Raw genomic sequence first — 17,646 nt, 5'->3', positions numbered from 1 at the left:
ACTTTAGCCTGGGCAACATAGCGAGACCTCATCTCTAAAAAAAATACCAAAACCAAACAACAATAACCCTATTAAATGTGAACATAACATATTTTAAATGAAAACTGTGTTTTCCCAAACAAAATTTAATGAGAAGAATGATAGTTTTATTTTATTATATTTTTTTCAAATATCTTCAATGTCTGGCTTGATAGAAGCCTTTGGAAACTGCACTGTACCCTTGTGAGTGAATGAGAAAGAAAAAGACAGATAATGTCTTGAGTATTATTAACACCTTTCCAGACCCCCTGAAAGAATATATCTCCAGGGTTCTGGGCCAGACTTATGAGAACTGGTGCATTAGGTCACTGAAATAAGTTATTATATTTTTAAATTTTAATACATATGTGTATATATGTTTTTATTATGGTAAAATATACATAACATAAAATTTTGCCATTTAATCATTTTTAAGTATATAATTCAGTGGCATTAAGTATATTTACAGTGTGCAACCATTATCATTCTTCGTTTCCAGAACTTTTTTTTTTTTTTTTTTTTTTGAGACGGAGTCTCACTCTGTCACCCAGGCTGGAGTACAATGGCGCAATCTCGGCTCACTGCAAGCTCTACCTCCTGGGTTCGAGGATTCTCCTGCCTCAGCCTCCTGAGTAGTTGGGATTACAGGCGCCCACCACCACACTTGGCTACTTTTATTTTGAGTAGAGACTGGGTTTCGCCATGTTGGTCAGGCTGGTCTAGAACTCCTGACATCAGGTGATCCACCCACCTGGGCCTCCCAGAGTACTGGGATTACAGGCATGAGCCACCACTGGGCCTGGCCCATTTCCAGAACTTTTTCATCATCCCAAACAGAAACTCTATATCCATTAAATAACTCCCCATTCCCCCTATCATCCCATCCTCTGGTAACCTCTATTCAACTTTCTGTCTGTATGAATTTACCCTTTCTGGCTACCTGAAGTAAATGGAATTACACAATATTTCTCCTTTTGTATGTTGCTTATTTCACTTAGCATAATGTTTTCAAGGTTCATCTATGCTGTAACGTGTCAGGATTTCCTTTTTAAAGGCTGAGTAATATTCCATTGTGAACTTAGAGTAGAACTACCATTCTGTCCAGCAATCCTACTGCTGGGTAGAGAAATCATTATATAAAAAATGTACCTACACTTGTATGTTTATTTCAGCACTATTCACAGTAGCAATGTTATGGAATCAACCTAAGCATCTATCAACGGATGGTTGCTTAAAGAAAATGTGATATATATACACAAACACACACACACACATATACACACACACGTATATATGTATACACACACCCACCATGGAATACAACTCAACCATAAAAAAGAATAAAATCATGTCTGACAGTAACATGGATGGAACTGGAGGCCATTATATTAAGTGAAATAACGGAGAAACAAAGTCAAATATTGCATATTCTCACTTATGAGTGGGTGCTAATCATGTGTACACATGGACATAAGCGAGTGGGATAATACTCATCATAGACTCCAAATGTTGGGAGGGTGGGAAGGGTGTGAGGGTTGAGAAGTTACCTATATTGGGTACAGGGTATACTATCAGGGTGATGGCTACACCAACAGCCCAGACTTCTATGCAATAGATTCATGTAACAAAACTGCACTTGTACCCCCTAAATCTATAAAAATAAGAAGTAAGGGCTGGGTGGGGTGGCTTACGCCTGTAATCCCAGCACTTTGGGAGGCTGAGGCGAGCGGATCACAAGGTCAAGAGAGGGAGACCATCCTGGCCAACATGGTGAAACCCTGTCTCTACTAAAAATACAAAAATTAGCTGAGCGTGATGTGCGTGCCTGTAGTCCCAGCTACTCGGGAGGCTGAGGCAGGAGAATCGCTTGAACATGGGAGGCAGAGGTTGCAGTGAGCCGAGATCACGCCACTGCACTCCAGCCTGGTGACAGAGCACGACTCGGTCTCAAAAAAAAAGAAAAATAATATTCCATTGTATGTATATACCACATTTTATTTTATACATTCACCTGCTTATGCATATGTATTTTGCAGCAGTTTTTAACTTGCAAAATATTTTAATTTTTCAGAAACTAATTTATATTAACTATGTGAATAGAGTTCCTATGAAGGAGCTAATGCAGATTGCGATTTAACTCGTTGAGGTCACTTAGCTAGACAACATGTATACTGCTTAGATCCTGTAGTCTATTTTTTAAGCTACTGAATCATAGTTTTTTAAAATATTCAAGTTCTATTTTATAGCCCATTTGAAAACTGATTTTAAGCTCTGCTTTTTAAAACAAAGTTAACATTTATTTATTGGATGCTTCATATATGTCAGGTACTGCCTTAAGCACTTGGCATGCTCATCTTGTTTGTAGTTGTCCTTTGTATTCAATAAAACTTTATTCTTTGAACTTACTGTTATTATTAAAGCAGGTCTATCATATTTTACTTAGAGACACTCAAAAGATAATAATTAACATTTGTCTAGCCCTGTATAGTTTAGAACAGCTTTCATACATGTATTATCTTTGTTCATTCATCTACTTAACAGACTTTGAGTGCTTGCTGTATGTTAGGCACAATGTTCGACTGTGCAGAGTGAGAGATGACTAAGACATTGTCCTTGCCTGAAGAACTGTAGTGGTTATAGAATTGTAAACTCTTTTGTTTTTTTTGAGACGAGAGTATCACTCTGTTGCCCAGGCTGGAGTGCAGTGGCGCCATCTTGACTCATTGTAACCTCCGCCTCCTGGGTTCAAGCGATTCTTGTGCTTCAGCCTCCCAAGTAGCTGGGATTACAGGCATGCACCACCACACCCAGCTAATTTTTATATTTTTAGTAGAGATGGGGTTTCACTATGTTGGCCAGGCTGGTCTCGAACTCCTGACCTCAAGTGATCTGTCCGCCTTGGCCTCCCAAAGTGCTGGGATTATAGGCGTGAACCACTGCATCAGGCCAAGAATTGTAAACTCTTAATTATAGGAGTTCTATAAGGTAAATATTGTTGATAAAATATTTCCTTGTCATTAAGGAAATTGGGGTTCAGAGAGGCTAACCAATGTGCCTAAAGGTATATAATCGTCTAATAGTAGAGCTGGCATTTAAACCCCAAGAACTTACGTCTTCAAAATCTGAGCATTTTCTCCTATACCACATATCACTTTGTTAGTCTTTATGTATTTGAAAGTACCATTTAAATAATATTCCACAATTCAAATTGTCACTAATTTAGTCTTTCCTCTGCAACCAATCCAAATTATGGTGAATATTCATTCTTCAGACAAACTAGTGGATTTTGAGTTTGCTTGATTGGTTAAAATGAGATTCTATAGTCAGGACAATCTCTTCAAATAGGCCAATTTGAAAGTGTTTAAGTGGGGAGCTATGTTTTAGCTCCCTTTTAGTTTAGTAAATGCTTCATGTTTTCTTCCTTTTGTGATCCATATTTCTTTCAGAGAAAAAGAGAGACCAGCAGTTCTGTCCTTTGGCAGATGAGAAGGCAGCTTCTTCTGGAGTTGATGGGCATTCTTCCCACAGTAAGAAGCACCCGAATTGTGGAAGAAGCTGATGTGGATATGGAGCCCAATGTGTCTGTGTATTCGGGGCTGAAAGAAGAGCATGTTGTGAAAGCCAGTGCACTCTTACGTCTGTACTGTGCTTTGATGGGGATCGCTGGACTCAAGTATTCAATAGTTTGATATTTTACCTTTTTGTCATTTTACCTTCTTGTTTCTATTCTCAAGAAAGTGAGCCAAAGGCCTTTTATTCAGAGGATTAAAGTTTTCTGTTGGACTCAGGTAGTGGGCTGGCCTGTAAGAAGAATGAAATCCTAAGGCCAAGAATTCCTAGCAGAGATGTATTCATCTATTTTGTTCTGATTGTAAACAGAACTATATAAATATGGGAGGAGCCAGAGCAGTTTATCAATTTCCAATCACAGTTTAAAGAAACCTGTGATTTCAACACAGCTTGACAAAACTATAGTGAATGATCTGTGAGTGATCTTTTACCATTGACTAGTTGAAGTAAATCTCTCCTTTGTTTCCTTTTACAGCTGATATCATAAATAATTGTTTAAAATTAATATGATGTGATTAATAAGTACAATGTTTTCTTTCTTTTTTTTTTTTGAGATGGAATCTCCATCTGTCACCCAGGCTGGAGTGCAGTGGTGTGATCTCAGCTCACTGTAACCTCTGCCTCCCGGATTCAAGCGATTCTCCTGCCTCACCACACCCAGCTAATTTTTTTTTTTTTTTTTTTTTTGTATTTTTAGTAGAGACGGGGTTTCACCATGTTGGCCAGGCTTGTCTTGAACTCCTTACCTCAGGTGTTCCACCTGCCTCAGCCTCCCAAAGTGCTGGGATTACAGGCATGAGCCACTGTGCCTGGCCAGTACAATGTTTCTTAGTCACCATACAAAATCCTTTTGAATAGTGTTCTTAATAATTGTACATACAGTCCTCATTTGCATGTCTCCAATATGCATGAGTTTCAGTTATGCCAGTTTATTTAAATAATGCTCGTCTCTCAACACAGTTGCCATTTCAGTTGCCATGATACATTAACCAGATAATTGTATAGAGTTTGTGAGCTCCTCAGGCCACATATCACTAAGTAAATAACAGATGTACATCATGATTAGTGACCAATGGCCTCACTTCTTTCAAAGTCTGTCGGTGGCTGGTTACTGCACACCTGTTATTTGATTCATGTACATATAGCAGAGGAGGTAGTTGTAAAGGTTGAATATCCCTTATCTGAAATGCTTGAGACCAGAAGTGTTTGGGATTTTAGAACTTTTTGGATTTTGGAATGTTTATATTTACCAATTTAGCATCCCTAACAGAAATTCAAAATCCTTAATGCTCCAGTGAGCATTTCCTTTGAGCTCATTACTTCATATTGGCACTCAGAATGTTTTGGAGTTTGGGGGCATTTCAGATTTTAGGTTTTTTGGATTGGGGTTACTCAACCTGTATTGCTTCCTTTCTCTCCATAATAAACTCATGTTCCAAATCATGGAAACAATTTTTGGAACATTATATTCCAAAAACAGATAATTGGAAGAGACAGTTGGCCAATGAAGATGAAAGCATAGGCCAGGCGCGGTGGCTCACGCCTGTAATCCCAGCACTTTGGGGGGCCAAGGCGGACAGATCACCTGAGGTTGGGAGTTCGAGACCAGCCTGACCAACATGGAGAAACCCTGTCTCTACTAAAAATACAAAATTAGCTGGGTGTGGTGGCACATGCCTGTAATCCCAGCTACTTGGGAGGCTGAGGCAGGAGAATCACTTGAACCCAGGAGGTGGAGGTTGCGGTGAGCTAAGATTGCACCATTGCAGTCCGGCCTGTGCAATAAGAGTGAAACTCCATCTCTACAAAAACAAAAAACATAAAAAAAAGAAGGAGGCAAAGGCTGTTTAAACTACTCTTGATAAAGTCTTTACGAAGAAATAAAAAAACTTTAAGGCCGGGCACAGTGGCTCACGCCCATAATCCGAGCACTCTGGGAGGCCAAGGCTTGCGGATCAGTGAGGTCAGGAGTTCGAGGACAACCTATTCAAGATGGTGAAACCCTCTCTCTACTAAAAATACAAAAATTAGCTGGGAATGATGGCGTGTGCCTGTAGTCCCAGCTACTCAGGAGTCTGAGGCAGGAGAATTGCTTGAACTCAGGAGGTAGAGTTTGCAGTGAGCCGAGATTGTGCCACTGCGCTCCCGCCTGGGTGACAGGGTGAGACTCTGTCTCAAAAAAAAGAAAGAAAGAAAACAGTTTAATTCCCAATGTTTCTAATATTTTCAATTAGAGTACTATAAAAATATTGGTTTTACCATTAAAAAAAAATAAATTCCTGGCTGGGTACAGTGACTTACACCTGTAATCCCAGCATTTTAGGAGACCAAGGGAGGTGGATTTTTTGAGCCCAGGAGTCTGAGACCAGCCTGGGGAACATGGCAAAACCCTGTCTCTACTAAAAAAAATAAGCTGGGCACGGTGGCGCATACCTGTGGTCCTAGCTACATGAGGACTGACGTGGGAGGATTACCTGAGCCTGGAAGGTCAAAGCTGAAGTGAGCTCTGATCCTGCCCCTACACTCCAGCCTGGGCGATGGAGCAAGACCTTGTCTCAAAAAAAAAAAAAAAAAAAAAAAAAATTATGCATTATAATCAACAGAGTTTTTAATGTTTTGACAAAAATTTTAAAGGTTACAGTACAACCATACTTTTCACCATTGATTATTAAGATTGTGTTGCATGATTTCAGCTTGCATGGTCATTTTTATGGTCTCACACTACAGGGCAAAGGGAGGACCTGCCTGTATTTGTGTCCACAGTAAAACACTGTAGTTGTAATTTCTCAACAGTTTTACATTTGGCAACTTGAGATGTTAAAGATTTTATAAATAGCAAGATATCATTATAAAGTTTAAAATTTGTAACTAAAAGGTTAAAAATTCACTTTTTCTTCTTCATCCCAACTAAAAATGTAAAGCCTAATGATGTATTCCTTTTTAGACCAACTGAAGAAGAAGCTGAGCAATTACTGCAGTTGATGACGAGCCGTCCTCCTGCTACGCCAGCTGGGGTTCGCTTTGTTTCACTTTCCTTTTGTATGCTACTGGCCTTTTCTACACTTGTCAGGTACCTAACTATATAAGTTGCTCCATTTTCTCAAGGTTTACTTTTATTTACTCAATAAAATTGTATAGCATTAGATAAGAGTTTTCTACAAAAGCTGGTCTAGGTATGGACAGTCATAGTTTTGTTTTGTTTTTTCCAATTTTTAAGAGAAGGGGTCTAGCTTTGTTGCCCAGGCTGGAGTACAGTGGCTGTTCATGGGTATGATCATAGCACAGTGCAGCCTTGAACTCCTGGCCTCAAATAATCCTCCTGACTCAGCCTCCCAAGTAGCTGGGACTACAGGTGTATGCCACTGGCCCAGCTTATTTGTATTTTTTTAAAATAAGGATATCGGTAGCATCTGATTCATTTTATTTATCTTATATATGTACATTGTTTAAATAAGTCAAAATAGTTCTTCAGGATTTGTTAAGGCAAATAGCAGTCCTTCCTTCTCTCCTTCCTATTTCATCTTTCTTAGAGGCAGTGTCTTTCAATTCTTTTAGCTGTTTATTTTGTGTTTTACTGCTACATCTGTAATAATATGTTTGTATTCGATACCTCTTGATTTTTGCTTTTAGGTATTTTTTATTGAGTTCCCAGTATGAAAGATGAGAAATTAGTTCTCTGTCTTTTTTCTCCCTGTCCTAAACACATCCATACATGTCCTTCCTATCCTCTCATTCTCCTAGTATGGTTATAATTTAGATTAGATCAATATATAGTTGTTATGATTATGTAAGCACTACTGAGAACTCAACCATGCAGTATATGATTATTTTTTACTTCCTTGTAAAACTTGTTTTTTTTTTTTGGATTAATATTTATCCTGTGTTTTTGTTTTTTGCTTTTAACTTTCTTGGTGTTATATGTACTATTCATGTAACCTCAAACTCTCTGCCAGCCTAAATCTTCTCTCCAGATGTTTTGACTCATTAGACAGTCTGTGAGTTTCATCTTCTTGAGGAGATTTCTTCAGGAGCATTTTGGTCTGGAATGGTTACCAGCTATACCTGGTAGTATAAAGCTCTCATCCTGGGATTGACCTTCACCATCATTTTGGAGACTTGCTTCATCTCTCCTTTGTTGGATCTTCTCTTTCTTGTATCTCATATCATCATATTACCCAGGCGTGGTGGCTCACACCTGTAGTCCCAGCTACTCAGGAGGCTGAGGCGGGAGGGTTGCTTGAGGCTATGAGTTCGAGGCCATCCGGGGCAACATAGTGCGACTCCTGTCTTTGTTTAAAAAAAAAAAAATTAAAAAGAAAACCTATCCTTTCTTTCTTTTTTTTTTTTTTTTTTTCCTTTTTTGAGACGGAGTCTGGCTCTGTCGCCCAGTCTGGAGTGCAGTGGTGCGATATCTTGGCTCACTGCAAGCTCCACCTCCCAGGTTCACGCCATTCTCCTGCCTCAGCCTCCTGAGGCTGGGACTACAGGAGCCTGCCACCACGCCTGGCTAATTTTTGTATTTTTAGTAGAGACAGGGTTTCACCATGTTAGCCACGTTGGTCTCGATCTCCTGACCTCACGATCCACCCGCCTCGGCCTCCCAAAGTGCTGGGATTACAGGCGTGAGCCACCGTGCCCAGCCTCTGTTTTTTTTTTTTTTTTTTTTTTAAGCTCTTTCACCCAGGCTGTAGTGCTATGGCACAATCATAGCTCACTGTAATCTTGAACTCCTGGGTTGAAGTGATCCTTCTGCTTGAACCTCCCAAATAGCTGGGACTAAGGCACGTTCCACTACCCCTGGAGAATTTTTTTTTTTTTTTAAGAGACAGTGTTTCGCTGTGTTGCCCAGGCTAGTCTGAAACTCATGGCCTGAAACAGTCCTCCCACCTCAGCCTCTCAAACCACTGGGTTTACAGGGGTGAGCCACTGTACCTGGTCTTAGAATGAGCAAGTTATTTTTAGAGTGCTGAACAGGTTCTAAAATTCTGTTGTGTTGGTGGTTGCATAACTGTATATACACTAAAAACCACTCAATTGTACACTTTGGGTAAATCTTATGGTATGTATATTACATCTCAATAAAGCTGTTTTCTAAAAAGTAGAACAAGATGAGGGGAAGGAAAAGAGGAAAGGATAAGAAAATACGACAATCATTTCAAAAAGTCCAATTCCAAATAAAAGGAGGTTTTAGACAGAGAACACCCAAGAAGAAAACATTACCAACAAATTTATTCAGGAAAATTTCCTAGAACTGAGACATGAGTTTCCAGGTTCAAAGGGCTTACTGAATGCCTAGGACAATAGTCAAAAAGAGACTCAGGCTAAGGCATATCATCCAGAAATTTCAAAACCCTAGGGATAAAAAACTAATCCAACGAGTTTCCATATTAAAAACAAATAGGCCACACAAAGGACCAGGAATCAGAATGTCAGACTTCCTGACAACACTGGAAGTTAGAAGACAATGAAGCAACACCTTCAAAGTCCTGAAAGGAAATTATTTCCAACTTAGAATTCCATACCCCATCAAACTATCAATCAGATGTCAAAGTAGGACAAAGATATTTTCAGAAATACCCAGTCTCAAAAAGAATTTACTTCACACATACCCATTCTGAAGAAGCAAAATGGCCAGGCACACTGGCTCACGCCTGTAATCCCAGCACTTTGGGAGACTGAGGCAGGCGGATCACCTGAGGTCAGGAGATCGAGACCATCCTGGCTAACATGGTGAAACCCCGTCTCTACTAAAAAAAATACAAAAAAATATTAGCCGGTCATGGTGGCGGGCGCCTGTAGTCCTGTAGGCTGAGGCAGGAGAATGGCGTGAACCTGGGAGGCAGAGCTTGCAGTGAGCCGAGATTGCGCCACTGCACTCCAGCCTGGGCTACAGAGCGGGACTGCATCTCAAAAAAAAAAAAAAAAAAGAAAAGAAATCATTCTGCCTTTTAGGATTTGTCTTTAACTTTATCTTCAATTCCTATTCAGTCTTTAATTTCTAAGAGCGCTTTTTTGGCTCTCTGAATGTTTCTTCTTTGTAGTGTCTATTGGTTCGTTATAGCATAATTTCTTTGATATTAGTCATACTGATTTTGAAGAGATTTTATTATTTGTATTGCTTCTTTTCTCTAAGCTGCTTTTTTTCCCTGCCTTTTTTGGGTCTCTATTTTTAAAGTTAGAAGCTTTTCTCAGATACTTAATATTTATTATTATTTTTAAATTTCTATTTATTTATTTATTTAGAGATGGGGGCTCTCTCTGTTGCTCAGGGCAAACACAGTGGTACAGTCATAACTCATTGCAGCTTTGAACTTCTGGGGTCAACAGATCCTTCCACCTCAGCCTCCCAAGTGGCCAGTGTGGGCCACCACACCTGGCTTATTTTTAAAAGTTTTTTGTAGGGATGGGGTCTCACTTTTGTTGCCCAGGCTGATTTTGAACTTCTGGCCTAAGGTGATCCTCCTGCCTTTGCCTCCCAGAGTGCTGTAACTACAGGTGTGAGCCACCACACGCAGCCAATATTTATTGTTCATATACATATATAAATATAATTTTTGAGACAGAGTTTTGCTCTTGTTGCCCATGGTGCAATGGTGTGATCTCGGCTCACCGCAACCTCTGCCTCCCGGGTTCAAGTGATTGTCCTGTGTTAGCCTCCCGAGTAGCTGGGATTATAGGCATGTGCCACCACCCCCAGCTAAGTTTTGTATTTTTAGTGGAGATGGGGTTTCTCCATGTTGGTCAGGCTGGTCTCGAACTCCTGACCTCAGGTGATCTGCCTGCCTTGGCCTCCCAAAGTGCTGGGATTACAGGTGTGAGCCACCACGTCTGGCCGATTGTTCATATTTAAGACTAGGAAATGAAAAAGCATATTAGAACCTCTAATGCATAAGTGGGTCTTTGGGAAACTCTTGGGCTGATCAGAGTTCTAAAGATTATTGTCTGGCCTGGAGAGGGAAGACCTATACAGAAACCCATAAACAAAGTTAAAGAGTGAGGGTTAAGGGCTGGTAGGTATCAGCCTGCAGTATAATCATTTACTTAATTCTCCTACTTTCAGAATGGTGCTCCAGATAGACCTGGTTGTCCCTTAATTCAGACGCATGATTTTACCACCTCCAGACAATAAATCTCCAGTCTTCTCTCTGCTGAGGGAAGGGTATTCTTCTAGTTGTGCAGAGTGCGGGAGGTGATTTGGAGGTCTACTACTTATATAGAATGTCAACCTCTTAATTTTAGTCTGTCTTCACTCTCAGTCCTGGAACTGCCTGGAGTAGCCTGAGCCCTTTGGGAATTCCGTGGTATAAAATGGATGGGTTTTCTCTTCTACCAGTTTAGCATTTTTCTTCCTCAGGTCTGCTCAGTCCATTTCCATTTATCTATATATTCTCTAGCTTCCAGTATTTTGTGGTGTTGTCCCTCCTCAATATCTTATGCGTTTATGCCTTTTAAGAAAATCCCTTTAATGTAGCTTTAATGGAGTTTCAGGATGGTGTAAAATTAGGTACATGAATTCTTTCTTTTCTTTTTACTTGAAGTACTTTCTAAACATTATCTCAAATCCTCATTACTCTTATAAGGTTTTTTTTTTTTTTTTTTTTAGATAGGATCTTGCTTTGTTTTGCAGGCTGGAGTCCAGTGGCGCGATCAGGGCTCGCTGCAGCCTTGGCCTCTTGGGCTCAAGAGATCCTCCCATCTTAGCCTCCCGTGTAGCTGGGACTACAAACATGTGCCACCATGTCTGTCTAATTTTTAAATTTTTTTGTAGAGATGGGATCTCACTTTGTTGCTCAGGCTGGTCTTGAACTGCTGGGCTCAAGCTATCCTCCTGTCTTGTCCTCCCAAATTGCTGGGATTACAGGCAAGAGCCACTGTGCCCAGCCTTATAAAGTATTTTTGTCTATATCTTATAGATAGAAAAACTAATGTTTAGAAAGATACTTAAAAGTCCTTAAGATAGGCCAGGCACAGTGGATCACACCTGTAATCCCAGCACTTTGGGAGGCCAAGGTGGGTGGATCACCTAAAGGTCAGGAGTTCGAGACCAGCCTGGCCAACATGGTGAAACCCCGTCTCTACTAAAAATATAAAAAATTAGCTGGGTGTGGTGGTGGGCACCTGTAATCCCAGCTGCTCTGGAGGCTGAGGCAGGAGAATCTCTTGAATCCGGGAGGCGGAGGTTGCAGTGAGCCAAGATTGTGTCATTGCACTCCAGCCTGGGCAACAAGAGCGAAACTTCTTCTCAAAAACAAAAAAAAAGTTCTTAACATTTGAGAGCTACAGTGAAAAAGAAAAAGAAAGATTATTTGTGTTTCTTCTTCAAGATCACACTACCAGTAATTAGCAGACATGGGATTCTCACTCAGATGTGGTAGGCTGTAAAGGCTGTAATCTTTCTACTACATAACACTTTATTATTTGTTATATGGTTTAGGTATAGTTGAGAATGACCTTTTTTATTTTCTTAGCTTTTGGTAATAGAAGAAGTATACTTTTCATTTGCTTTTTGTTGCATCTATTTTTACTGCACTGAAGTGGAAAGAGATTGGTGAAAAAATTTTCACAAGTCAACGTCAGCTTGTACTTTTCAATTAAAATTTAGACCGGGTGTGGTGGCTCAGGCCTGTATTCCCAGCACTTTGGGAGGCTGAGGTGGGTCAATCACCTGAAATCAGGAGTTCGAGACCAACCTGGCCAACAGGGTGAAACCCCATCTCTACTAAAAATAGAAAAATTAGCCAGGTGTGGTGGCAGACACCTGTAATCCCAGCTATTCGGGAGGCTGAGGTAGGAGAATCGCTTGAACCCGGGAGGCGGAGGTTGCAGTGAGCTGAGATTGCGCTGCTGCACTCCAGCCTGAGCAACGAGAGTGAAACTCCATCTCAGAATTTAGGAATTCCCTTTAAAAAGTCATTGTTAGGCTAGGCATGGTGGCTCACCTCTGTAATTCCAGCACTTTGGGAGGCTTAGGCAGGCGTATCACTTGAGCTCGAGAGTTCAAGACCAGACTGGGCAACATAGTGAGACCTCCCCTCTACTAAAAATAAAAAAATATTAGCTGGATGCAGTAGCGCATGCCTGTAGTCCCAACTACTTGGGAGGCTGAGGTGGGAGGATCACTTGAGCTTGGGTGGTCGAGGCTATAGTGAGCTATGATTGCGCCACTGCACTCCAGCCTGGGTGACAGAGCAAGACATTGTCTCAAAGAAAAGTCGTATTTTTATAGCCATTTTTCATATCTGGTAAGCCTGTGACTGCCTTTTTTCCCATGATTAGTGATCATTTATTTCTCTGTAACTTTGAGATCTACTCATAAGGTTTCTATAAATTAAATTTCATTTTTCCAGAAGATGGACTGCTCATTACTGTTTGGCGCTCAGTTTGTGATATTTTGATGCTTAAGTGTTAACACTAGATTTTTTTCTATATGAAATAAATATCAGCTGTTGTGTAGTTGTTTTAACAGGTTAATCCCAAGGGGCCTTTGTTTTCTAAGGAATGTGAGGAATCTTACTCTTTCCAACCTGTGAAGGCAGTAACTAAGACTTTGAGAGGGGATCCATGAAAAAAAGCAAAGGTCCTCATTCTTGAGCTCTAGAATTACTTCATACCTCAGTGACAATTCATGGCCCAATTCAGCAAGCCTTTAATTTGACTTGATACTTGAAAATAGGGCAGGAAAAATAATTTCTACCAAAAATAACTTCAGAATGCTTTTTATTCATATGCTAGTATATCTAATTTAAACCAGTGACATTCTGGTATATTTTATATAGTACACCTGAACAGGAGCAGCTGATGGTGGTGTGGCTAAGTTGGATGATAAAAGAAGAAGCGTATTTTGAGAGGTAAGATAATTTGATTTAGTTAGTTGAGAAAGCTTTTCTTCTTCTCTCTTTGGAAAATTCATATTTCCTATTTTGTTTTGACAGTACTTCAGGCGTCTCTGCTTCTTTTGGGGAGATGTTATTATTGGTGGCTATGTACTTTCACAGCAACCAGCTTAGTGCTATCATTGACTTGGTCTGTTCCACTTTGGGGATGAAGGTAATTTTCTTTTAACTTCTTTCTAAAAAAAAAAAAGGTGTTTCTAAGCTGGACATTTTGTTGTAGTGTAAATAGATTGTTTTCATTTAAGTAATTTTAATTGTTTAATAGAAGTTTTATCAAGAGCGCTTAGAAAAATGCATTTTGAAACCTGTATTTACTAAAATAATAGATACTCATGCAAAAACCTTGGAAAGCACAGAAAAGGGAAAGATATCTTATAATTCCATGATTCAGAGATACCTAGTATACTACTATTAATATTCTGATGTCTGTTCTTTCTTTAAAGTGACGTACATATTTGGTGATTTAAAAAAATTAATATATGATGAGCATTTACTCATATCAATAAATATTATAATACAGTATAATTTTTGATGACTGCATTGTCTTCTAGTCCATTGTTTGATCTTCTTAATAGGTCCCTTATTATTTCCCATGTAGGTTTTCTAGTTTCTGTATAATGCTTAGAGGAATATCCTTGTTTATGTAAATACACACATAGGCACCCACATGTATCTCTTCATACACCTGTTGGATTATTTTCTTAGGATAAATTTCTAGAAGGTAATTGCTAAGGAAAAGTGTATGACTGTGTTAAGGTGTTTCATGAGTACTGTCAGATTATCTTTTCGAAAGATTGTATCAGTTTAACTCTTATCATTAGTAAGAACTACTGTTTTTCTAAACTTTCAACATGACTGAGCATTACTATTTTTTTTTAATCTTTGCAAATTTGGTTGATGAACAGTGGTATCACTTAATTTGAATTTCTTTGATTACTAGTGAAACTTAGTATTTAAAATTTATGTGTTTTGGCTTGTTTATTTCTTTTGTGAAAAGCTTATCAGTATCCTAATTTTCCTGTAGGGACTTTGATTTATTTTTTTCTTTCACTGATTCAAAAGGAAAGATATGTCATTATGCCTTATACATCCTACTTCATATATTTCAAGACGTATATTTTACCCAATATTGAAATTGGGATTCATTTTACAGTTGACATGTAATATGAAAGTGGTAGTGTTCCAACTCCTACTTTTTTCTTGAAAAGCTACTGTAATATTAAATCAGTGACATATCTTATAGTATCTTTAAAAGTGGAGAGTTCAATATGTTATAATTGACTTTTTCCAGTATTTTTTGCCATTTAACTTTGCCATGTGGAAATTATTATCATTATTTTTATGTAGTATATTAAATGTTTTTTTTTTTTTTTTTTTTTTTTTTTGATACGGAATCTTGCTCTGTCGCCCAGGCTAGAGTGCAGAGGTGCGATCTCGGCTCACTGCAAGCTCCGTCTCCCAGGTTCATGCCATTCTCCTGCCTCAGCCTCCCCAGCAGCTGGGACTACGGGCACATGCCGCCACACCCGGCTAATTTTTGTATTTTTAGTAGAGACGGGGTTTCACTGTGTTAGCCAGGATGGTCTCGATCTCCTGACCTTGTGATCTGCCCGCCTCGGCCTCCCAAAGTGCTGGGATTACAGGCGTGAACCACCGCACCTGGCTGTAAATGTTCTTTTTGTGTTTTCTATTTTGCTCTTATGCTTAGAAATGTTTTCCTTTCTTGGGTTTATATAAGTGGTCACTTATATTTTCTTCTAGTTTTTTTTGGTGGTTTCATGTTTTACATTTGAACATTTTAATCTACTTGGAGTTTCTTTTGGTGTATGGTGTGATATGTGCAAAAAGTGTATGTGTGTCTATCTGTATATATACATATATACATATATTTGTGTGTGTATATGTGTGTATATACAGACACAGACACACACATACACACACACACATATTTCTCTTGGCCTCACAGAGGGGCAGCTATCCTAGCTCCATGTAGTAAATAATCTGTTTCCCCCAACCGACTGAAAATGCCAATAATAGTATTTATTAAGTGCTTTTTATATTGGTTCTGTTTTTGAGTATTAACACTTTAATGTTGGGTTTGGGAAAGCACTTCTAAAACAGAGTAGAGTACTTGAACATTTGAACATTTACGTGTATCACAGCCATTTTAGATAAGTTCCCTAGAATAAATTGTGTTTCATATCTTTTTACATGCTGTTGGAATTCTTTTGGTAATTTTAGATTGTAATTAAGCCAAGCTCCTTGAGCAGGATGAAGACAATCTTCACACAGGAAATTTTTACTGAGCAGGTATTTCTTTTTATTCTTAGGTACTTATTTAACTTTCTTTTACAATATTCTTTGGGAGAAAACTTATGTGTCTTACCTTAAGAAAATAATATGGTCTTTTTTCTTTTTAAACTCATGATGATTTATTTCATCTTTGAAACTTTCTTAAAGAATAATCCATTTAAAATACACTTTTAAAACTAGTCATAACATACCAAAGCATCTTTTGAATTTATGTATTTTTGGAGACTTTGAGTAGATGCTTAGGAGAATACTCTTAGATGTTGCTGGTAGGGCATCTCAAGGGGTAATTGTTTTAGTGTCTGGAGAAAGATAAAATGAAGACCTATTTAAACCTTTAGGCTGTAAAATTCATTTCTAACTAGTTTACAGGCTAGAGTCTAAATTTCTTATACTTAACATGTTCTTCTTTAGCCTTAGCACTTTTGTCCATGGATAAGCGTAAAGATTTTTTTCATTTCTTTTTTTTTTTATCTCACTCTGTCACCCAGGCTAGTATACAGTGGTATGATCATAGCTTACTGCAAACTCTGCCTCCTGGGTTGGAGCAATTCTCCTGCCTCAGCCTCCCAAGTAGCTAGGATTAGAGATGCACACCACCACGCCTAATTTTTGTATTTTTAGTAGAGATGGGGTTTTACCATGTTGACCAGGCTGGTCTTGAACTCCTGACCTCAGGTGATCCACCCACCTCAGCCTCCCAGAGTGCTGGGGTTACAGGCGTGAGCCACTGCACCCGGCCAGTTGTTGCTTTTTTGTGGCTATTAATATCTTTATTTCTATATTTTACTATCCCTCCCACCCTCAACACGCATATGCACATATACTCCTGAATTACAAGTAGTCACACAGCATGTGGGAGAATCATAAGTTATTTTTTGTCTTTAAATTTGAACCAATTGGAAGACAACTTTGAAGAGGGTCTTTAAAAGACGATTAGAGCCTATGCATGACATATTGAGAATAAATATTTCTGTTTATATTTATGTGGTGCTTTATAGTTCATATGATGTTTTTCCAAAAAGAATATTTTCCCCCCATAACAATGCTTTGAGGCAGGTATGGCAGTGTCCTGTTTTGTAGATGTGAAAAAGATTCAGAAGATAAATGACTTCTTCAAAGTCATTGAGCCCAGATTGTATGCTTCAAAATTTTATTTTATTTTTTACCTTATCACACCACTGTGTATGTATCTATGTTTATAAACAAAAAATTAGGGAATTATATAAATCCCTAAATGTACATTTCCTCAGCATTCAAAGACAATTAAAACATGTAATAATTTATTTTCATCATTCATTTCTAGGGACCACACTTGTATTAGGTGTTGACAGTCTACTTACTAATCTCTCTTTCAAAATAATTTTGTATTTAGTTCTGTTATATTACGAATGCTATTTTTCCCTTTTAGGTTGTCACAGCTCATGCAGTTCGGGTCCCTGTCACCAGCAACCTGAGTGCCAACATTACTGGATTTTTGCCTATTCATTGTATTTACCAGCTTCTCAGGAGCCGTTCCTTTACCAAGCACAAAGTGTCAATAAAAGTATGCCCCTACAAATAAAACAAAATAAAAGCATGGCCCTACATTTATATATATATATATTTTTTCTTTTGAGATGGAGTCTTGCTCAGTCACCCAGGCTGGAGTGCAGTGGTGCAGTCTTGGCTCACTGTAACCTCTGCCTCCTGGGTTAAAGTGATTCTCCTGCCTCAACCTCCTGCCAGCAACCTGTAGGTAGCTGGGACTACAGGTGTGTGCCACCACGCCCGGCTAATTTTTGTATTTTTAGTAGGGACAGGGTTTCACCGTGTTGACTGGCTGGTGTCGAACTCCTGACCTCAAGTGATATGC

At 38.9% G+C, this 17,646-nt stretch overlaps 1 protein-coding gene across 9 annotated transcripts in view; it reads left to right on the top strand.

The window, feature by feature from the left end:
• Positions 1-17,646, top strand: part of INTS2 (integrator complex subunit 2) — a 73,680-nt gene that overhangs the window by 27,936 nt on the left and 28,098 nt on the right. For 4 of the 9 annotated variants that reach the window (XM_063799131.1, XM_511605.7, XM_009433008.5 and 1 more), the window contains exons 8-13: positions 3,465-3,691; positions 6,533-6,658; positions 13,365-13,436; positions 13,521-13,635; positions 15,723-15,791; positions 17,203-17,337. In XM_063799131.1, coding sequence (XP_063655201.1) covers positions 3,465-3,691; positions 6,533-6,658; positions 13,365-13,436; positions 13,521-13,635; positions 15,723-15,791; positions 17,203-17,337 — 744 coding nt within the window. The remainder of the gene's footprint in view (positions 1-3,464; positions 3,692-6,532; positions 6,659-13,364; positions 13,437-13,520; positions 13,636-15,722; positions 15,792-17,202; positions 17,338-17,646) is intronic. The other 5 variants (XM_063799132.1, XM_009433009.5, XM_063799133.1 and 2 more) reach the window with 2 other exon arrangements.

This window comes from Pan troglodytes, chromosome 19 (assembly GCF_028858775.2).
Source record: "Pan troglodytes isolate AG18354 chromosome 19, NHGRI_mPanTro3-v2.0_pri, whole genome shotgun sequence".
Taxonomy (NCBI): Eukaryota; Metazoa; Chordata; class Mammalia; order Primates; family Hominidae; genus Pan; species Pan troglodytes.
This window is presented reverse-complemented; position numbering and strand designations above follow the sequence as displayed.